Below are 15,030 nucleotides of genomic sequence, written 5' to 3' on the forward strand. Positions count from 1 at the left end.
AAAGTGACCCACTGGGGGTCACAAATGACCTTCTGGTGGGTCACCTTGGTGACATGCAATGGGCCACCAAGTGACTACCCAGTCACATCTTTTTTTCTTTTCTTTTTTAATATAATAATGATAATAATATTTTTTTTTATATAAATAATGGTAAATTTAAAATTTTTAAAAATTTCATTGGTATAAAGTTCTTTTTATCCCTTCTACCATTTGATTTAACTCCAATATCTAACGGAATAAGGATAATTGAAAAAAATCAAAATATCCATACACCAAAGTGAGAGGTTTTAAACATTATAGGGGTGTTTGCAAAAGAAACGTCATTTTAGGGGGTAAAGTGAAGTTAACCCTAAAATATTTAACGGCCTAGATGTTGTAAAGATATTTAATGGCTCAGATGTAACCAAAGTAAACTTGTTATTTTTTTAACCAAACAAACTGAGACTGATTCAACTCTAGAGGAAGTCTGGTAGCCGGAGGTGTGGTGGATCTGAACCCCATCTGAGGTAGAGGGTTTGGTTTGGTGCTCATGATGGGAAATCTTATGTTTGGATTTTGGCTTTGGGTTGAGATTTGAGATGGGATTTGGAGTGGGTTTTGAAGCAAGGAGTTTGAAGAGTTATATAAGGGTTAGGTTTACAGTGAAAGATGTAGGTGGTGCTACCCCTATCTCTCTCTCTCTCTCTCTCTCCCAAATAAAATATAGATCATCCTTTAGTGTCTTCCCCTTAAAAAAAAAAAAAAAACAAAAAACAAAAAAAATATTGCTTGAATAGTTCACGTCAATGTCTACTATGGTATGTATATATCATATATGTACATGTTTTAGCGTCATAATTTTAAAGAACATGATATACTGTGTTACAAACAATAAAACAATATTTAAACTACAAAAATCATCATTTATTGTAATTTTTTTTTTTTTTTTTTTTTTTGATTATCGTTGGGGGTGGGGGCTTGGGATGAATCAACGCTCAAACCCGTTGTTTGATTTTTGCAATGAATTTCCATTATGCTTCCTCTGTCAAGGCACACTGATTAAAGCTAGGATCTGACCTCTAATCACATGGTCAATTTGAGTGTGAAATACACTCCTGGAAATGGAAATGTGCTCATTCTCAAATGATTAGGATATCACCTCTCATGAATGACAAATAATGGGCATTTATTTTGGTCAGTTTTACGAAAAATGAAACCCACGAAACACACAAGACAAGCACCACGCTTCTAATTTTTCTCTTTGTTACATCAACTGTTTTCAGAAAACCCAACCAATCTCCAAAGAAAGAGAACACACATCTCTGAATCAACTGTTTTCAGAACTTTTCTCCCAACCAATCTGTGCATTTTACACTTTTTATACATAATCGGATGAATAAGGTTTTTTATGGATTAATTTGGTTAGCCATTTTAGATAAAAGAGAAGAATGATTAAGTCACTGTGAATGTAATTTAACTAAATTTATGACATAAATTTTTCTAAATCAGCTTCTTTTTTTTCTTTTTTCAAAAACTATAAAAAAATAAATAAATAAAAGTAAGGCAAACCACGAAAGAAGAGATATCATGTTTTACCTTCAAAGTGAAAAAGTTAGGAGAGAAATATGACCTGCAGCATCTGCTGCTCATCTTCGCTTAAGGTTGGAGCAGAGCAGCAAAGCAAAAGGCAGGCGAAGTTTCTGAATGCAGTGGCCCCAACATGAAAAAGGAGGAAAACGTGTCGCAGTAACCACTCCATGTAAAATTAGCTTAAGGTATACTTGCAGGTATACAGAGACACAACAAACCTTTTGGTTTTGCTTAGACTCACAATAGAGCTATTTTCATGAATAATGCCACTTCTCAATTCAAACAAAAAATAAAGTAAAATGAATTTTCATATAATGGCACTCCCAAACATAGAATGAAATTTCCTTAAAATCTTTTCCTCGCAACATAATTGCGTGTCGACCGTCTGCTTCTCACGGGCGGCGCACACCAGCTCTGTTTGTCAGCCATCTTTGCTCTGATCTTCTTGTACTCTCTTGATCTTAGAACTGCTTCTAGAATGTTGATATCCTCAACAATTTCGTGTCTGGAAAGGGATGCCAGACCAGGAAGGATATCCTTCTGAAAATCTTTCAATCTCCTCCCCCTTCTTAACTTCAAAGAAAAATCCTTTGTCTCTATGTCATTTACTTCTAGTGGCTTCGATGATACAGAATAGTCATCTGCACTGCATTCTTTTAGATTCAGAGAAATTAACTCAAAAGAATCAGAAGAATACTGTGGCTGCTCCTTCTTCTTGCTTTTCGTCTCAGTTAGTATTGGTTTGGTAGAACAATCTTGATTGCCAGATGAGATCTCCAACGAGAAATGGACAAGTGATTCAGCTGCCCTCTGGATCAGCAAATCCGCTTCAGATGAATCTTCGTTCTTACTGCTGCATTCATGTTTTGATGCACTGCTCTCAGATGATCCTTGCTCCTGATCGCCTGGTAAGGTTTCTGCAACTCCAGAAACTATATTGGGTCCAGAGAAATGATGAAAATCTGAGAGATTTGAATTCCCCATTTCTGTCCCAGATTGCATAGTCTTGGCACTGTTGGAGTCATTCTCAACATTGGAGTGGGACTTGCATGAAGCAGGAGATATGTTGCCACGTCCTTCCAGAACTATAGTTTGACTTCCATCAGAACCAGAATGTAAAAGATCTACCACTTCGCTCTTCTCAAAGTTCATCTGCCTAGTATCTATACACGTCGGATTTGGTTTATATAAAAGATTATTTGAAAGTTCTGACATGAACCCAACATTTCCATTGTTGGGATCATTACTATGGCAGCCAAGGTCTTCACAAAAGCCTGGTGGGGGCCTGACAGCCTCAACACCTGAAAGGCTTACTTCACTTCCACCCATACCATCAAACATGGAAGTTGAAGCCCAAATTTCTGTCCTATTGCTTTTGTTGTTGGGATCTAAAGAAGAATTCACTGCATCATCTTGGTGAAGCATGTCGGAGGTTTCATTTGAGGAGTTATTATTTTCTTTTCTCCAAGTCAGGGATGCACAAGTGTCCTCCTGAACCCTGCCAACTAGTTCAATGAAAACATGTTCTGAGCTGGCTGCTGAAGGACCGGCGACCACAAGATCATTTGAGTAACGAGACAAGTCATCAAGTTGAACTTTGTTAAGGCCCATCTGTGCTGCTTTAAATGATGGGGCCTGTTGCATCCTGGTGGAAAGATTGGTACTTGGGATACCCACATGGCAGTTTTTAAATCCTAAAGAGAAAATACAAAAAGGCTGAATTTTAATTAACTAGGCTACCATGTTCAGGAGTATGAGTTCAAGCCTATCACACTAAAACCAGTCCCGTGCATATAAATAAACAGTACCTTTATTGAAAGAGTTCTGCTCTTGACAGCATTTGCGGTCATCTACAAGAGAGCAATTGTCTGAAATCCCACCATCTGGTAAATCTTTCTTCACACTACTTGAGATGATCGCATCAGAAAGGACAGAAACTTCTGATTCATTCTCACCTCCAGAAGGTGCAAGTTTTTCATCCTCATTTGATACCCTCTCAATTGACTCTTCTAAATCAATAACATTGTGGATGCAGGAATGAGCTTCTTTATGGAACCAACTTCTCTTGGCACTCCCCTTGCTCCAAGAGTATTCTCCACTGCCCAGGGAGAGTTTCAACTCTGGATCTGAAACATTAGAACCACCAAGAAAAAGCACACAAAAACAAAAAGTTAAAATTCAGTATTTCTTTTAAATGATTGAAAATATTCCTTGTCCTGGAAAGATCCTTACAAGCATGTCTAATATACTGATCAGGAAGTAGAAGATCTGGAGGCCTCTGCCTAAGGTGCTCTTCTAGTGACACATGGCTTGTAGATTGTGTTGGGCCCACCTGAAAGACAAACTTATCGCATTAACACTGAAAAAATGCAGATATTGAAACAAAATTAGGTAAGTCATTAGAGGATAGGTATAACATATTCACAACCAGCTACTATAGGTAAGAGGAAATAAAATAAGACTGAATTTTAGATCCCTTAAAGGAGAATGGAAATTTTAATCCATAACTTCTTAAATAGACATTCAAATGGAGGAGTCAAATAATACTTTTATCTAAAATGGCCAATCAGATTTGTAAACCTGCCCCCCCCCCCCCCCCCCCCAATTGGATTAGCCAAACAAAATGCAAAATGGATATTCGATTGGATTAGCCAAAAAAAATGCTACATGTAGCAACACTTTTCAAGGGAGCCATTTTTTTTTTTTTTTTTTTTGTTTCTCTCACCTGTTTTCATACTTAACGTTGGCAAACTAGATAAAGTGAGTTTTGAGGAGCCATTTTGCATAAAAATTTAGCTCCTCCATTGTGAATGCTCTAAGTCCGAGACTTAGAGAATCTATTTAAAAAATAAATAAAAATCTCTGCCTCGTTACTATAGTCGCTCCTCATAACATACTAAAAGTTGGTGGCTTCTATTTACCATGAGAATTGAGGGAAAGATTGTCTCTTTCGCGAGCGCGACAAAGCTTGTTTGATTTTCACAAGATGACAGAGTTGAATGGGTTCTTGCTTTCATTGAATTGTATGTATGAAACTCCCTCCAGGCAAGATTCTCCGTCAGTGTCTTCTGCACAGTATATAACCGATGGAGTTCCTCAACCTGGAAAAAAAAATCAGTACCAAGAAAAATAAGTAAATACTCCCTCAATTCCAAAATACAAGAGGTGTTTCTAAAACATTTATCCATTTAACTTCTCATGTTACTCTTACATTTGAACCAACCTTTTCTCAGATTTGAACCCGTCTTTCTTGGTCAACCTAAGGGCATCTGTGTTTATTTTAATTAATTTAAATGCATGTCATTTGCAAACTCCCATCTATTTTGGGATGGAAGGAACAGACATCAAGGAAAAAGTCAAGGTTTTTTTTTTTTTTTTTTCATGTTTATTTTGAGCTAACATGCATGGTACATCACAACACAGATCAGTAGGATCCATATTTTCGAAGAGAAAACCCAAATACCTTTGAAGTGTAGTTAATTTAAGCAGTGACTGAACAAGTTAGATCCATAGTCAGTAAGAAATCACCACCAAATGAAGGGTTTGACCCAAAACAAGCCCAAATCATTTATATGATATCAAACAATTGGGGTCATAATTATGTCAAATGAGGACACATGATCCCAACTTAATAAGTAAAATGCATAACTCAACCAGTATTCTGATGGTGTCCACATACCTGCTTCCTAAATAAAACCTCCTGGTTGAGCATAGTTTGCTTCAAAGCTTCTTCAAGTGACTGGGTACATATTTGTACTGAATTCAGATCAAAATCTCCTTGCATCAACATGATGTCGTCACCGAAACTAGAATCACATCAGAGCTGATGTTGCTGTTTAGGAATAGCAACTCGTACTCAATGCCCCATCCCCGAACAGCTCCTAGAAAGAATTAATACTTGTTAACCCACCATTATAGAAAATCTATTGGTCTTTTCCTTGAAAAGAAAATGTGTTTACATACATGCTTGCACTGCAACTATTTCGAAAGCATTACGAATGCACAACTTCGTTACACACTAAGAATATGTAATTCAAATTATTAGTACAAAACTCAAAAGTAAGCACGATCTAAGACGGTAAGACGAAAGCAATCATATTTAACACGGGTTGCTTTAGTTCTCCATTATTCATTCTACCAATTTTTCTTCTTTTTGTCTTCCAGAATTCAGTTCCCTTTTCAGACAATGTAAACAAATGTAATAGAAAGTAGTACACTTGCTAAAGAAAAGGCCTATGAAGGTGTAAACCACAATCATTAATATACTTTTCTAAGTTCCCTGTTCCCACCATATATATAGTTATAGACACACAGAGACAAATATGAGCATACTGTCGCATACTGTGCATCATGGGTGTAACAGTGATTCGGCAGCCAAAAATGTTTTACTCAAATCTGAACAAACCAAAATGAAAATTCAATAGTACTGAATCAAAGTTGCAATAAAGCTTAAAATTTGGCACAAACCCATAGATGTTACTCCTAGTCTGGCTCAAAAATCACCGTCTAAATCCCTCCCTCTCCTAATTTTACTTCAAAATTGATGGCTAGTGAACACGGAACCGAGCACATTTCTTCACAAATCCAAGATTTCGGCATCTATAAAAGTAATTGCTTCACTTATTCATTTTTTTCTACCATATGAGGAATCTTCACAAAGGTTTTGTTATAAATTATTATCAAAGTCAACGAATACGACAATGCTCACTTTAGTTTTTCAGAATACAAGTTACAGTTGAATTCCTTCCCGAAAAATGAAAAATAATCGTTAACAACTCCAAAAAAAAAATAAATAAATAAATAAAATTATATATATAAAGTAATTATCGTATAATAACCCAACAAAAATATTCCAAAACATTTTTTAATCATATTACGATGGAACTCTATAAAAAAAAAAAAAAAAAAAAAAAAAAAAAAAAAAAAACACTGCGACAGAGAGAGAGAGAGAGCAGTACCAGGAGGCAGGGAACCCAGGAAAAGAGCATTGAGCCATTAGAATATCTGCTTCTTCTTTGTGAAGAAAATTCTCATTTCATAAACCATATCAGTGCATAATCCCAAAGAACCAAAAGGAAATGCTTTCAACCCCAACAGTTGAGAGAGACACAGAGAGATAGAGAGAAAAGAACTGGACTCAGATCACTGGGGACAGAGGACCCAGGGGAAAGATAATCCTCTCTCTCTCTCTCTGCTCTCGCTCTCTCCAACAATGGGTAAAAATAAATAGGCGTGGAAAATGGAAATGTTCTCTCTCTTTACGCCAGTTATATATATATATATATATATCTAAATATCTCTCTTTCTCTCTCTTCCTTCTTTACTTTATGCACTTATAGATTTCTGGCTGCAAAGAGGGACCAGACGTGACACACTTGGCAGGGACACTGGGACAGTTTTCAACTGCAAAGCCAATGTGGTGTACTGCCGTACTGGTGTGCCCTATTAAATTTTTTCCCGTTGCCTGATTTACATTTTTATCCCTGTTTTTTTTTTTTTTTTGGAGGGGTAGTGGGGTGGGGGGGTCAAATAGAATACGGTTATTATTGATGCTATTCCCACCCATTTTTATACGGATAGAAATAGTGTATTTTAAGTAAATATTAACCGTTGAAACAAAACAAAATAAAGTCAATTGAAACACATTACATCAGCGAGTAGAAATTGTATGGGGATATCTTCCGTTCGGTCATGGCATAAATGGCCTAATTTACGCCCACCAACCAGGAGATGACACATCAGCTTGTTTTAACTTACAAAATGTATTTACCCACACTAGAATATACCACCCCTCTTAAAATGAAACCATCGTTACAAAGTGAAACCCAAAAACTCACCCCCTGCTTTTTGCCCACCGAGGTGCCCACCGACTGCCCACTGCCCATCGCCCCGCCCGGCAGGCCGTTCCTACCGCCCCCGCCCAGCAGTCCGACCACCGCCCAGCAAGCCGTTCCCACCGCCCCCGCCCAGCAGGCCATTCCCCAGACCAGCAAGCCGTTTCCCTACACCCACGCCTAGGCCGATCCCACGTCCAGCCGGCTACCCACTGCCCAGCTGGCTGCCCACAGCCCAGCAGCCCACTGTTGGAAGTCGAAATAGCCTGAAATCGGCTTCGAAATCACCTGAAATCGACTTCGAAAATCCAACGCGTGTGGTGAACCGTCGGAGCAGCTGGGCGGCGTGGGGTTGGGCGGAGCTGGGTGGCTGGTCGGTGCAAAGCTGGGCGGCGCGGGCTTGGTGTAGCTGGGCTTGGGCGGCGTGGGCTCTGCTGGAGGTGGCGGCGTCTCTTCCGGGGAGGGGGCGGCGCGAAACCAAGCTTTTTGGTGAAAGTTTGCTGTTTGGGTTTTTTTTTTTTTTTTTAATATGAGCTGAAGCTATTTGGGTTATTATCCTGTGAAACCAAGCTTATTTTGTATGATGAAATAATATGAGGTGGCAGCATTTGAGTGGAAGGCAGAAAACATGAGTTTTCTGCCTTGACCGTATAGCAGCAGCACTCAAATTGTATATATATAAACAATTTAGGAGAAATTTAGGAGAAATTGTATTAATAAATGATGGGAGACATTCAAACCTTATCCTCATTGAAAATTTTCTTGTGCACAAAGTTTTTCTTTAAATTGTGTTGAAAAAATTTTCTTCAATATATTTATATAAAAATGAAATGTATCCTCTACATTTGAGAAATGAGTAATGCTACAAGTCCCTCTTGTGTCTCTCTTGAGTTATTTCAAGAATGATATGGCTATTAAAATCACTACTTGTGATTGATTATTATTGGATTTTGATTAAATAGTAATTTTAATAGCCACATTATTCTTGGAGAGACTCGAGAGAGACACAAAAGAGACTTTTAGAATTACTCGTGAAAAACACACACACATATATATATAAGGATAAAGTTGGAATAATTTTTTTTTTGGTTAAATACTTCAGACTCCCCTGGGGTTTCCTAACTTTATTTTTTTTTCCCTGTGGTTTCATTTTTATCACGTGAGGTCCCTGTGGTTTTGATAATAGACCAAGTTAGTCCTCCGTCAGTTGACCGTTAATTGACTTAACGGAATTCCACGTGGACCAATCAAACTTTGACACATGGCACCTACTTAATTTTTTTTTTTAAAAAAAGTATTTTCTAAAATAAAAAACAAAAAAAATTGGGGGGGGGGGGGGGGGGAGGGGAGGGGGGGGCCATGGCCAAAGAGCCACCCCCAAATGGCCAAGGCCACCCCCCAATTTTTTTTTTTTTTTTTTAGAAAATACTTTTTTTTTAATTAAAAAAAATTAAGAGGTGCCACGTGTCAACGTTTGATTGGTCCACGTGGAATTCTGTTAAGTTAACAAACGGTCAACTGACGGAGGACTAACTTGGTTTATTATCAAAACCACAGGAACCTCCTGTGATAAAAATAAAACCCCAATGGAGAAAAAAATAAAGCCATAAAACCCCAGGGACTAATTTAGTATTTAACCATTTTTTTTTAAAAAAAAACATGTGCATCTCACATCCTATTTATTTATTTATTTTTTTTTGAAAGTTCTCACACCCTATTTAAAAAACATATATTTCTCACTTGAAAAGTGACACATGTCATTTTAGGCTGAAGGAAATAAACAGAATTTTCTTCCAAATTGAGTTGGAGGAATTTTCTCCAACCTATTTTATAAGGACAAAAATTTCCTCTAATTCAGTCTATAAAAATGACATTTTGTTATATATATATATATATATATAAATGAAGCATGTCAATTTTATAAAATAAGTTTTTTTTAAAAAAATTAAACCAATTTAAAAGAAAACTGATCCTTTCTGCCTGGCCTCTTCCCGTTAAAATGTCTTGCTCCGTCCCTATGTATTATATATATATAAATTCAGTAGTTAACAGCAACATTGTTTTATATATCTGGTCCAAGAATAAATCTGTGAAGATCCTTGTTGTGCCCATCATCTTTTCCTGCTCAAGCCTAGGCGCCTAATACGTAGTACTCATCTGGACCGTATATTATCCCCACAAATTAACGCTAAGAAAGCCGCCAGTCACCAGAAACAAACGACAAAAATTTCCTCTATGTGCATAGAAAAATGAGAAATTGCTCCGTTTACTTCGACATAAAATAGTTTTTGTTGAAAAATATTTTCAGGAAAGTCATTTTTCCTGAAAATGTTTTACAATGTTTACTGTGTGCATAGAAAATAATATTTTTTAATATATTTTTTTATATATTTTTTCCAATAAGGTCCCCAACAAGACTTGTTTGAGACTTCGCCGGAACCTGCCCAGGATCCCGACGGGACTTGTTTGGGACCTCGCTGGAACCTATCCGGAACTTGACAGGAACCCGCCTGGGACTTGGCCGAGACCCCGCCGACACCTGCCTGGGACCCCACTGGGACTCGCCTAGGACTTGATTGGGACCCGCCCGAAATTTGATCGAGACCCGCCCGAAACTTGGCCGGAACCTCCCGAGTAGGTCCCGGTCAAGTCCCAGGCGAGTCCCTATCAGGTCCTGGATAAGTCTCGGGTAGGTCTAGTTAAGTCCCGAGCGGATCCCAATCAAGTCCCGGGCAAGTCCCAGTTAAGTCTCGGCGAGGTCCCGGTCAAGTCCCAGGTAGGTCCCGATAGGGTCTCGGGTGGGTCCCGAGCAAGTCTTGAACAGGTCCCGGTCAGGTCTCAGGTGGATCTTGGTCAGGTCCCGGGTGAGTCCCGAGCAAGTCTCGGCGAGATTCTTGGCGAGTCTTGGCAAGGTCCGTTAATTTAAGAATGAGATGTTCACAATCGAAAAATAGTTTACGGTTTTTAAAATTGTAAACTATTTTCTGAAAATTAAAGAATAATTTTCGGTCAAAATAAAAGTATTTTTCGTTGACTACTATTTTACATCGAAGTAAACATCGTAAAATGCAAAAATCATTTTCTGAAAACTATTTTACGTCGAAGTAGACGGAACTTAAGTTTGAAACCGTAAACTATTTTCTAAAAATTAAAGAATAATTTTTGGTAAAAAATAATATATTTTTTGTTTACCATTATTTTATATCGAAATAAATACCGTAAAATACAAAAATTATGAAACTATTTTAAGTGGAAGTGGACGGAGTGTAAGTTTTTGTCCCTTTATCCAAGTAAGTGCAATTATTTACATTCATATTGCGAGCTCTTCTTTCCATCACAATGAGAAATGGGAATCGCAGGAACACCTTCGACAACAATACGACAACTGCCCATGTCACTAGCGTCCCGCCACGTGGCCGTGATCGGAGCTGGCGCCGCCGGTCTCGTAACGGCCCGAGAGCTCCGGCGCGAGGGTCTCAGCGTGGTGGTCTTTGAGCAAGGCGACCAGGTGGGCGGCACCTGGGTCTACACCCCGACGGTCGAGTCCGACCCGAGCGGGCTCCGCCCCATCCGGGCCACGGTCCACACGAGCCTCTACCGGTCCCTTCGCACGAACCTCCCCCGCGAGTGCATGGGCTTCCGGGACTACCCGTTCGTCTCACGGGACGACCCGGACAGAGATCCGAGGCGCTTCCCGGGTCACCGAGAGGTCCTCATGTATCTCAAAGACTTCGCGAGCGAGTTTGGGATTGCTGAGTTGGTGCGACTGAAGACGGAGGTTGTGCGCGTGGGATTAGTGGATGGCTCGAAATGGAAAGTGATATCAAGAAAGAGTGGCAGCGACGAAGCGGGTGTGGATGAGATTTTTGACGCCGTTGTTGTGTGTAACGGCCACTTCACCGAGCCTCGTGTCGCTGAAATTCCCGGTATTTATTTGTTTCATGGGTACATGAATGGGTTTTGATGATTATTATTAATTTATTTTAATTTATTTTCAGGCATTGGTAAATGGCCTGGGAAGCAAATTCATAGCCACAATTATCGTGTTCCAGAGCCTTTTAGAGATCAAGTATGTGCCAGGTTTCTATCTGATTTGTCGTTATTATTATTATTATTATTTCTTTTTTGAGTATTTAAAGTTTGCTTTTTGGCAGATTGTAGTGTTGATAGGGAGTTCAGCAAGTGGTGTTGATATTTCTCGTGACATAGCTAGTGCTGCCAAAGAAGTACATATTGCTGCTAGAACATTTGCCGATGGAACATTGGGAAAGCAGGCTGGCTATGATAACCTGTGGCTTCATCCTATGGTAAAAGTCATTTCCCATCGTGACAATTGGGTGGCTATTATCACAATTTATGATCAAGTAATTTCACTGTGATTCTGGGTAAATTGTTGCAGATAGAAAGTGTCCATGAAGATGGTACTGTATATTTCCTAGACGGTAACTTTGTCCTTGCTGATGTCATTCTTCACTGCACAGGGTATGCTGAAAACTCCATTAATTGGCCCTTAGCTTTTCATCTAGGACATGAATTCTCTTTGCAGAAAGTTTCATATTGAATGTAAAATTTGCGATTGAACCCAAGATGAATTAAAAGTTGTGGGTATGTTTGTTAAAATGCTTGGGAGAGTGGGTTCTAAGAATGTTTTGTGTTTTTGGGTTCTAACAATCAAAAGCCTCTCTGTTATGAAGGTACAAGTACGATTTTCCTTTTCTTGAAATGGATGGCTTTGTGACTGTGGATGACAACCGTGTAGGGCCACTGTACAAGCACATTTTTCCACCAGTCTTGGCCCCATGGCTTTCCTTTGTTGGTTTACCGTGGAAGGTTTATCCTACTTACCATATTTTGTTTTGGTTGGATATATATATTTTGATCTAATTAATTAGTTAATTTTGATGCTAGGTTATCCCTTTTCCCATGTTTGAATTACAAAGCAAGTGGATAGCTGGTGTCTTGTCTGATCGACTGATGCTTCCATCACAACAAGAGATTATGGAAGATGTTGAAGCTTTCTACTCATCGCTCGAAGTTTCTGGCACGCCTAAGCGATACACTCACAAGATGGGTGATTATCAGGTATATATTTTCCCAAACCAGGAACCTAACATAGTAACATGGTCTATTTTGATGTTTGTTACCTAGTTTTTTGGATCAAGTATGGTGGCTAATTGCTCATTTTCAATGTGTTGTTAGGAGAATAAATTTTATAATGACAGTAAACAAATCAAGTCTTTTTGTGCCCTCTAATGAAAAAATGATATATCGGTGTGAAATTCAAAAACCAAAAGAAAATAAGAAGGAAACACTAGCTTATTTGCTATTTTCTTCTACAATCATTATCTGCAATTAAAGTCCTGCCTAATGTTTGTTTCTCCTTGGCTATAGAAACTAAAGCACTTCCAATCTCCCAAATATTGTAAGTAGCTATTCCTTAAAGAGCAAGTTCGAATATTACTTTTGGGTGTTGCAGATAGAGAAACCCAGAGGAACTTTTGGAAGAAGATGGAGTGAAAACCCTTGAAATTTGATGAAATAGGGAGAAGAAAATGGAGCTCTAGGATTCTCAGTCTATATTGAGTGAGAACGTACTCTTTAAGGAACAACTACTCACAATTTTTGGGAGATTTGTGGAAGTCGATTGTAGAAAAGAATAGTAAATAATCTAGTGTTCTTATTTTTTTTTTTCAATTTTTGTATTTTATGCCGATTAGTCATTCTCTCATTAGAAGGTCCAAGTCTCTATAGAAGTTATTTTCATTGTTAAATAGTCTCACACCGGCACAATGAAAGGCGTTTACTAAAATTTACCTTGATTCATGGTAAGAGAAAAGCTAATTAGTTGAAAACAATTTTGGGTGTCACTTTGCAGTTCGAGTACAATAATTGGCTTGCCTCTCAGTGTGGATGCCCTGCAGATAAAGAATGGAGAAAAGAAATGTTTTACTCAAGTAGCAAGAACAGATATGCTCGACCAGAGTCTTACCGTGACGAATGGGACGATCATCAATGGCTTTTGCAAGCTCATGAGGATTTCATGGAGTACACCTCAAATCGTGTTAAGTGTTAGATGTCTCCCTCAGTAATCAAGCTTTAAGACTTTCCTTTTTCTTTTTTTTTTTTATCTCGAGTTATTATTATTCTCTTCTACTTATTCTTCTGAATAAATAATGTAATTTAAGAAAAATGAGAGAGGGGGGGTACATTCTTCTAAACCTTAGGAACTTCAAGATTGAAAGTTCTTAGAAAATGCTCAAATTTGGCTATTTAATGACCATGTGTTTATTTGTTACTTATGCATCTTACACACTAGTACAATTGAATGAGGTGAGAAGGAACCGAGGAAAAAAAAAAAAAAAAAAAAAAAAAAAAATTGAGTGCACCAGCCGGGAATCGAACCCGGGTCTGTACCGTGGCAGGGTACTATTCTACCACTAGACCACTGGTGCCTTGTAGTGTCTTTGTCTTAGAGATCTTTTTTATTGTATGGAAGCAATAACATCATGACATTTGCAATAGTCTCTTTACCCACTTTAATTATAGAGCAATCTTAATTATAACATCATTTGATATGATGGCTTGTTCGTCAATAGCGGTTCGTTTGAATGGGGGCATTTTGAGAGAATTGAATGAAAAAATTAGTTGAAATCAACCACTCTTGTTTCACGATTTTTTCAAGGATTTTGCATATGTGCTATAGTTTTTTTACTAAGAAATGATTATTGTCAATGTTTTTTTTCGATATTCTATTACAAATTTAATAGATCAACCATTAGATTTGAGGGGTCCACCATTGACTTATGTAGAGTCCACATAAGTCCAGAATTTAATGATTAATTTGTAAGATAATATGAACAAAATATTAACACCAATCATTTTTTTTTTTTTACTACATCACATATGTTGTAAAACCAACCACCAATCCAGATATAGGCATAAAGCCGGAAACTCCGATGCCTAAGTTAGTTTCTTGGAAAATAGTGTAAGCCTTAATACACAAGATTTGAATATGAAAGTTATATATGATGTAAGAGGCTATTTATAGGATGAGAAATGGAGTTAGACTTGAACTAGGTCTCATTTTTCAACTTGATGTGGGAGTGCTGAAAGTTTGAATTGGATATGAGATCCTACTTCAATTGGTCTTGGAGTAGGACTGTTGTGTTAGATTCTTCAAGGAGTTTTAATTGGACTTAGATTAAGACTCTTACTCTAATGATACTTTTTTGTGGGCCTGACATTGGCCTTGAAGCTCAAAATCTAATGGGTCGGTTACATTTCGAGGAATTTTCTTGTTTCTTCAAGGAAAATATGATATTTTTTTTTAGTGTTTTTGATTCCCAGGCATGAAGTTACCTCATTGTTGTAGACTTCTTCTTGTACGTATACGCTTCTTTGTAATAGAATCTCGTCTTTCTCCCTGTGGGATAGTTGATTAAGCAGTTAACTGATGTGGTTTGTGAGTCCCTTTACTGTTCGAGTGAATTCTCCAAAAGCAATCAACGATCCCCTTCCTTAAGAATACACTCCCATCTTCAAGAGCCCAAACTCACCTACTTAAACAACTTTCGCTTAAAGTTGCGTCAAACCCATTTCACCACAGATCCCATCAAGTCATTCTCTT

General features: G+C 38.1%; 2 protein-coding genes and 1 non-coding gene across 3 annotated transcripts; 1 reads left to right on the forward strand and 2 right to left on the reverse strand.

The window, feature by feature from the left end:
- Window positions 1-1,720: 1,720 nt before the first annotated feature.
- On the reverse strand, window positions 1,721-6,803 carry LOC132176299 (uncharacterized). Its single transcript, XM_059588466.2, has 6 exons — window positions 6,528-6,803; window positions 5,249-5,450; window positions 4,491-4,670; window positions 3,802-3,901; window positions 3,378-3,695; window positions 1,721-3,263 (listed from the first exon to the last, which is right to left on the reverse strand). The coding sequence occupies exons 2-6, from the start codon at window positions 5,357-5,359 to the stop codon at window positions 1,915-1,917; spliced, it is 2,058 nt and encodes a 685-aa protein (XP_059444449.2). The 5' UTR covers window positions 5,360-5,450; window positions 6,528-6,803; the 3' UTR covers window positions 1,721-1,914.
- A 3,904-nt stretch (window positions 6,804-10,707) lies between these two features.
- Window positions 10,708-13,556, forward strand: LOC132173701 (flavin-containing monooxygenase FMO GS-OX-like 3). The gene is made up of 7 exons (XM_059585276.2): window positions 10,708-11,329; window positions 11,402-11,472; window positions 11,558-11,710; window positions 11,803-11,885; window positions 12,098-12,233; window positions 12,312-12,485; window positions 13,279-13,556. Exons 1-7 carry the CDS (start codon window positions 10,750-10,752, stop codon window positions 13,474-13,476), a joined length of 1,395 nt encoding a protein of 464 aa, XP_059441259.2. The 5' UTR covers window positions 10,708-10,749; the 3' UTR covers window positions 13,477-13,556.
- A 228-nt stretch (window positions 13,557-13,784) lies between these two features.
- Window positions 13,785-13,855, reverse strand: TRNAG-GCC (transfer RNA glycine (anticodon GCC)). Its single transcript has one exon. It is a non-coding gene; the product is annotated as a tRNA-Gly (tRNA).
- Window positions 13,856-15,030: the final 1,175 nt, after the last annotated feature.

Source organism: Corylus avellana, chromosome 3 (assembly GCF_965113065.1).
Source record: "Corylus avellana chromosome 3, dhCorAvel1.hap1.2, whole genome shotgun sequence".
Taxonomy (NCBI): domain Eukaryota; kingdom Viridiplantae; phylum Streptophyta; class Magnoliopsida; order Fagales; family Betulaceae; genus Corylus; species Corylus avellana.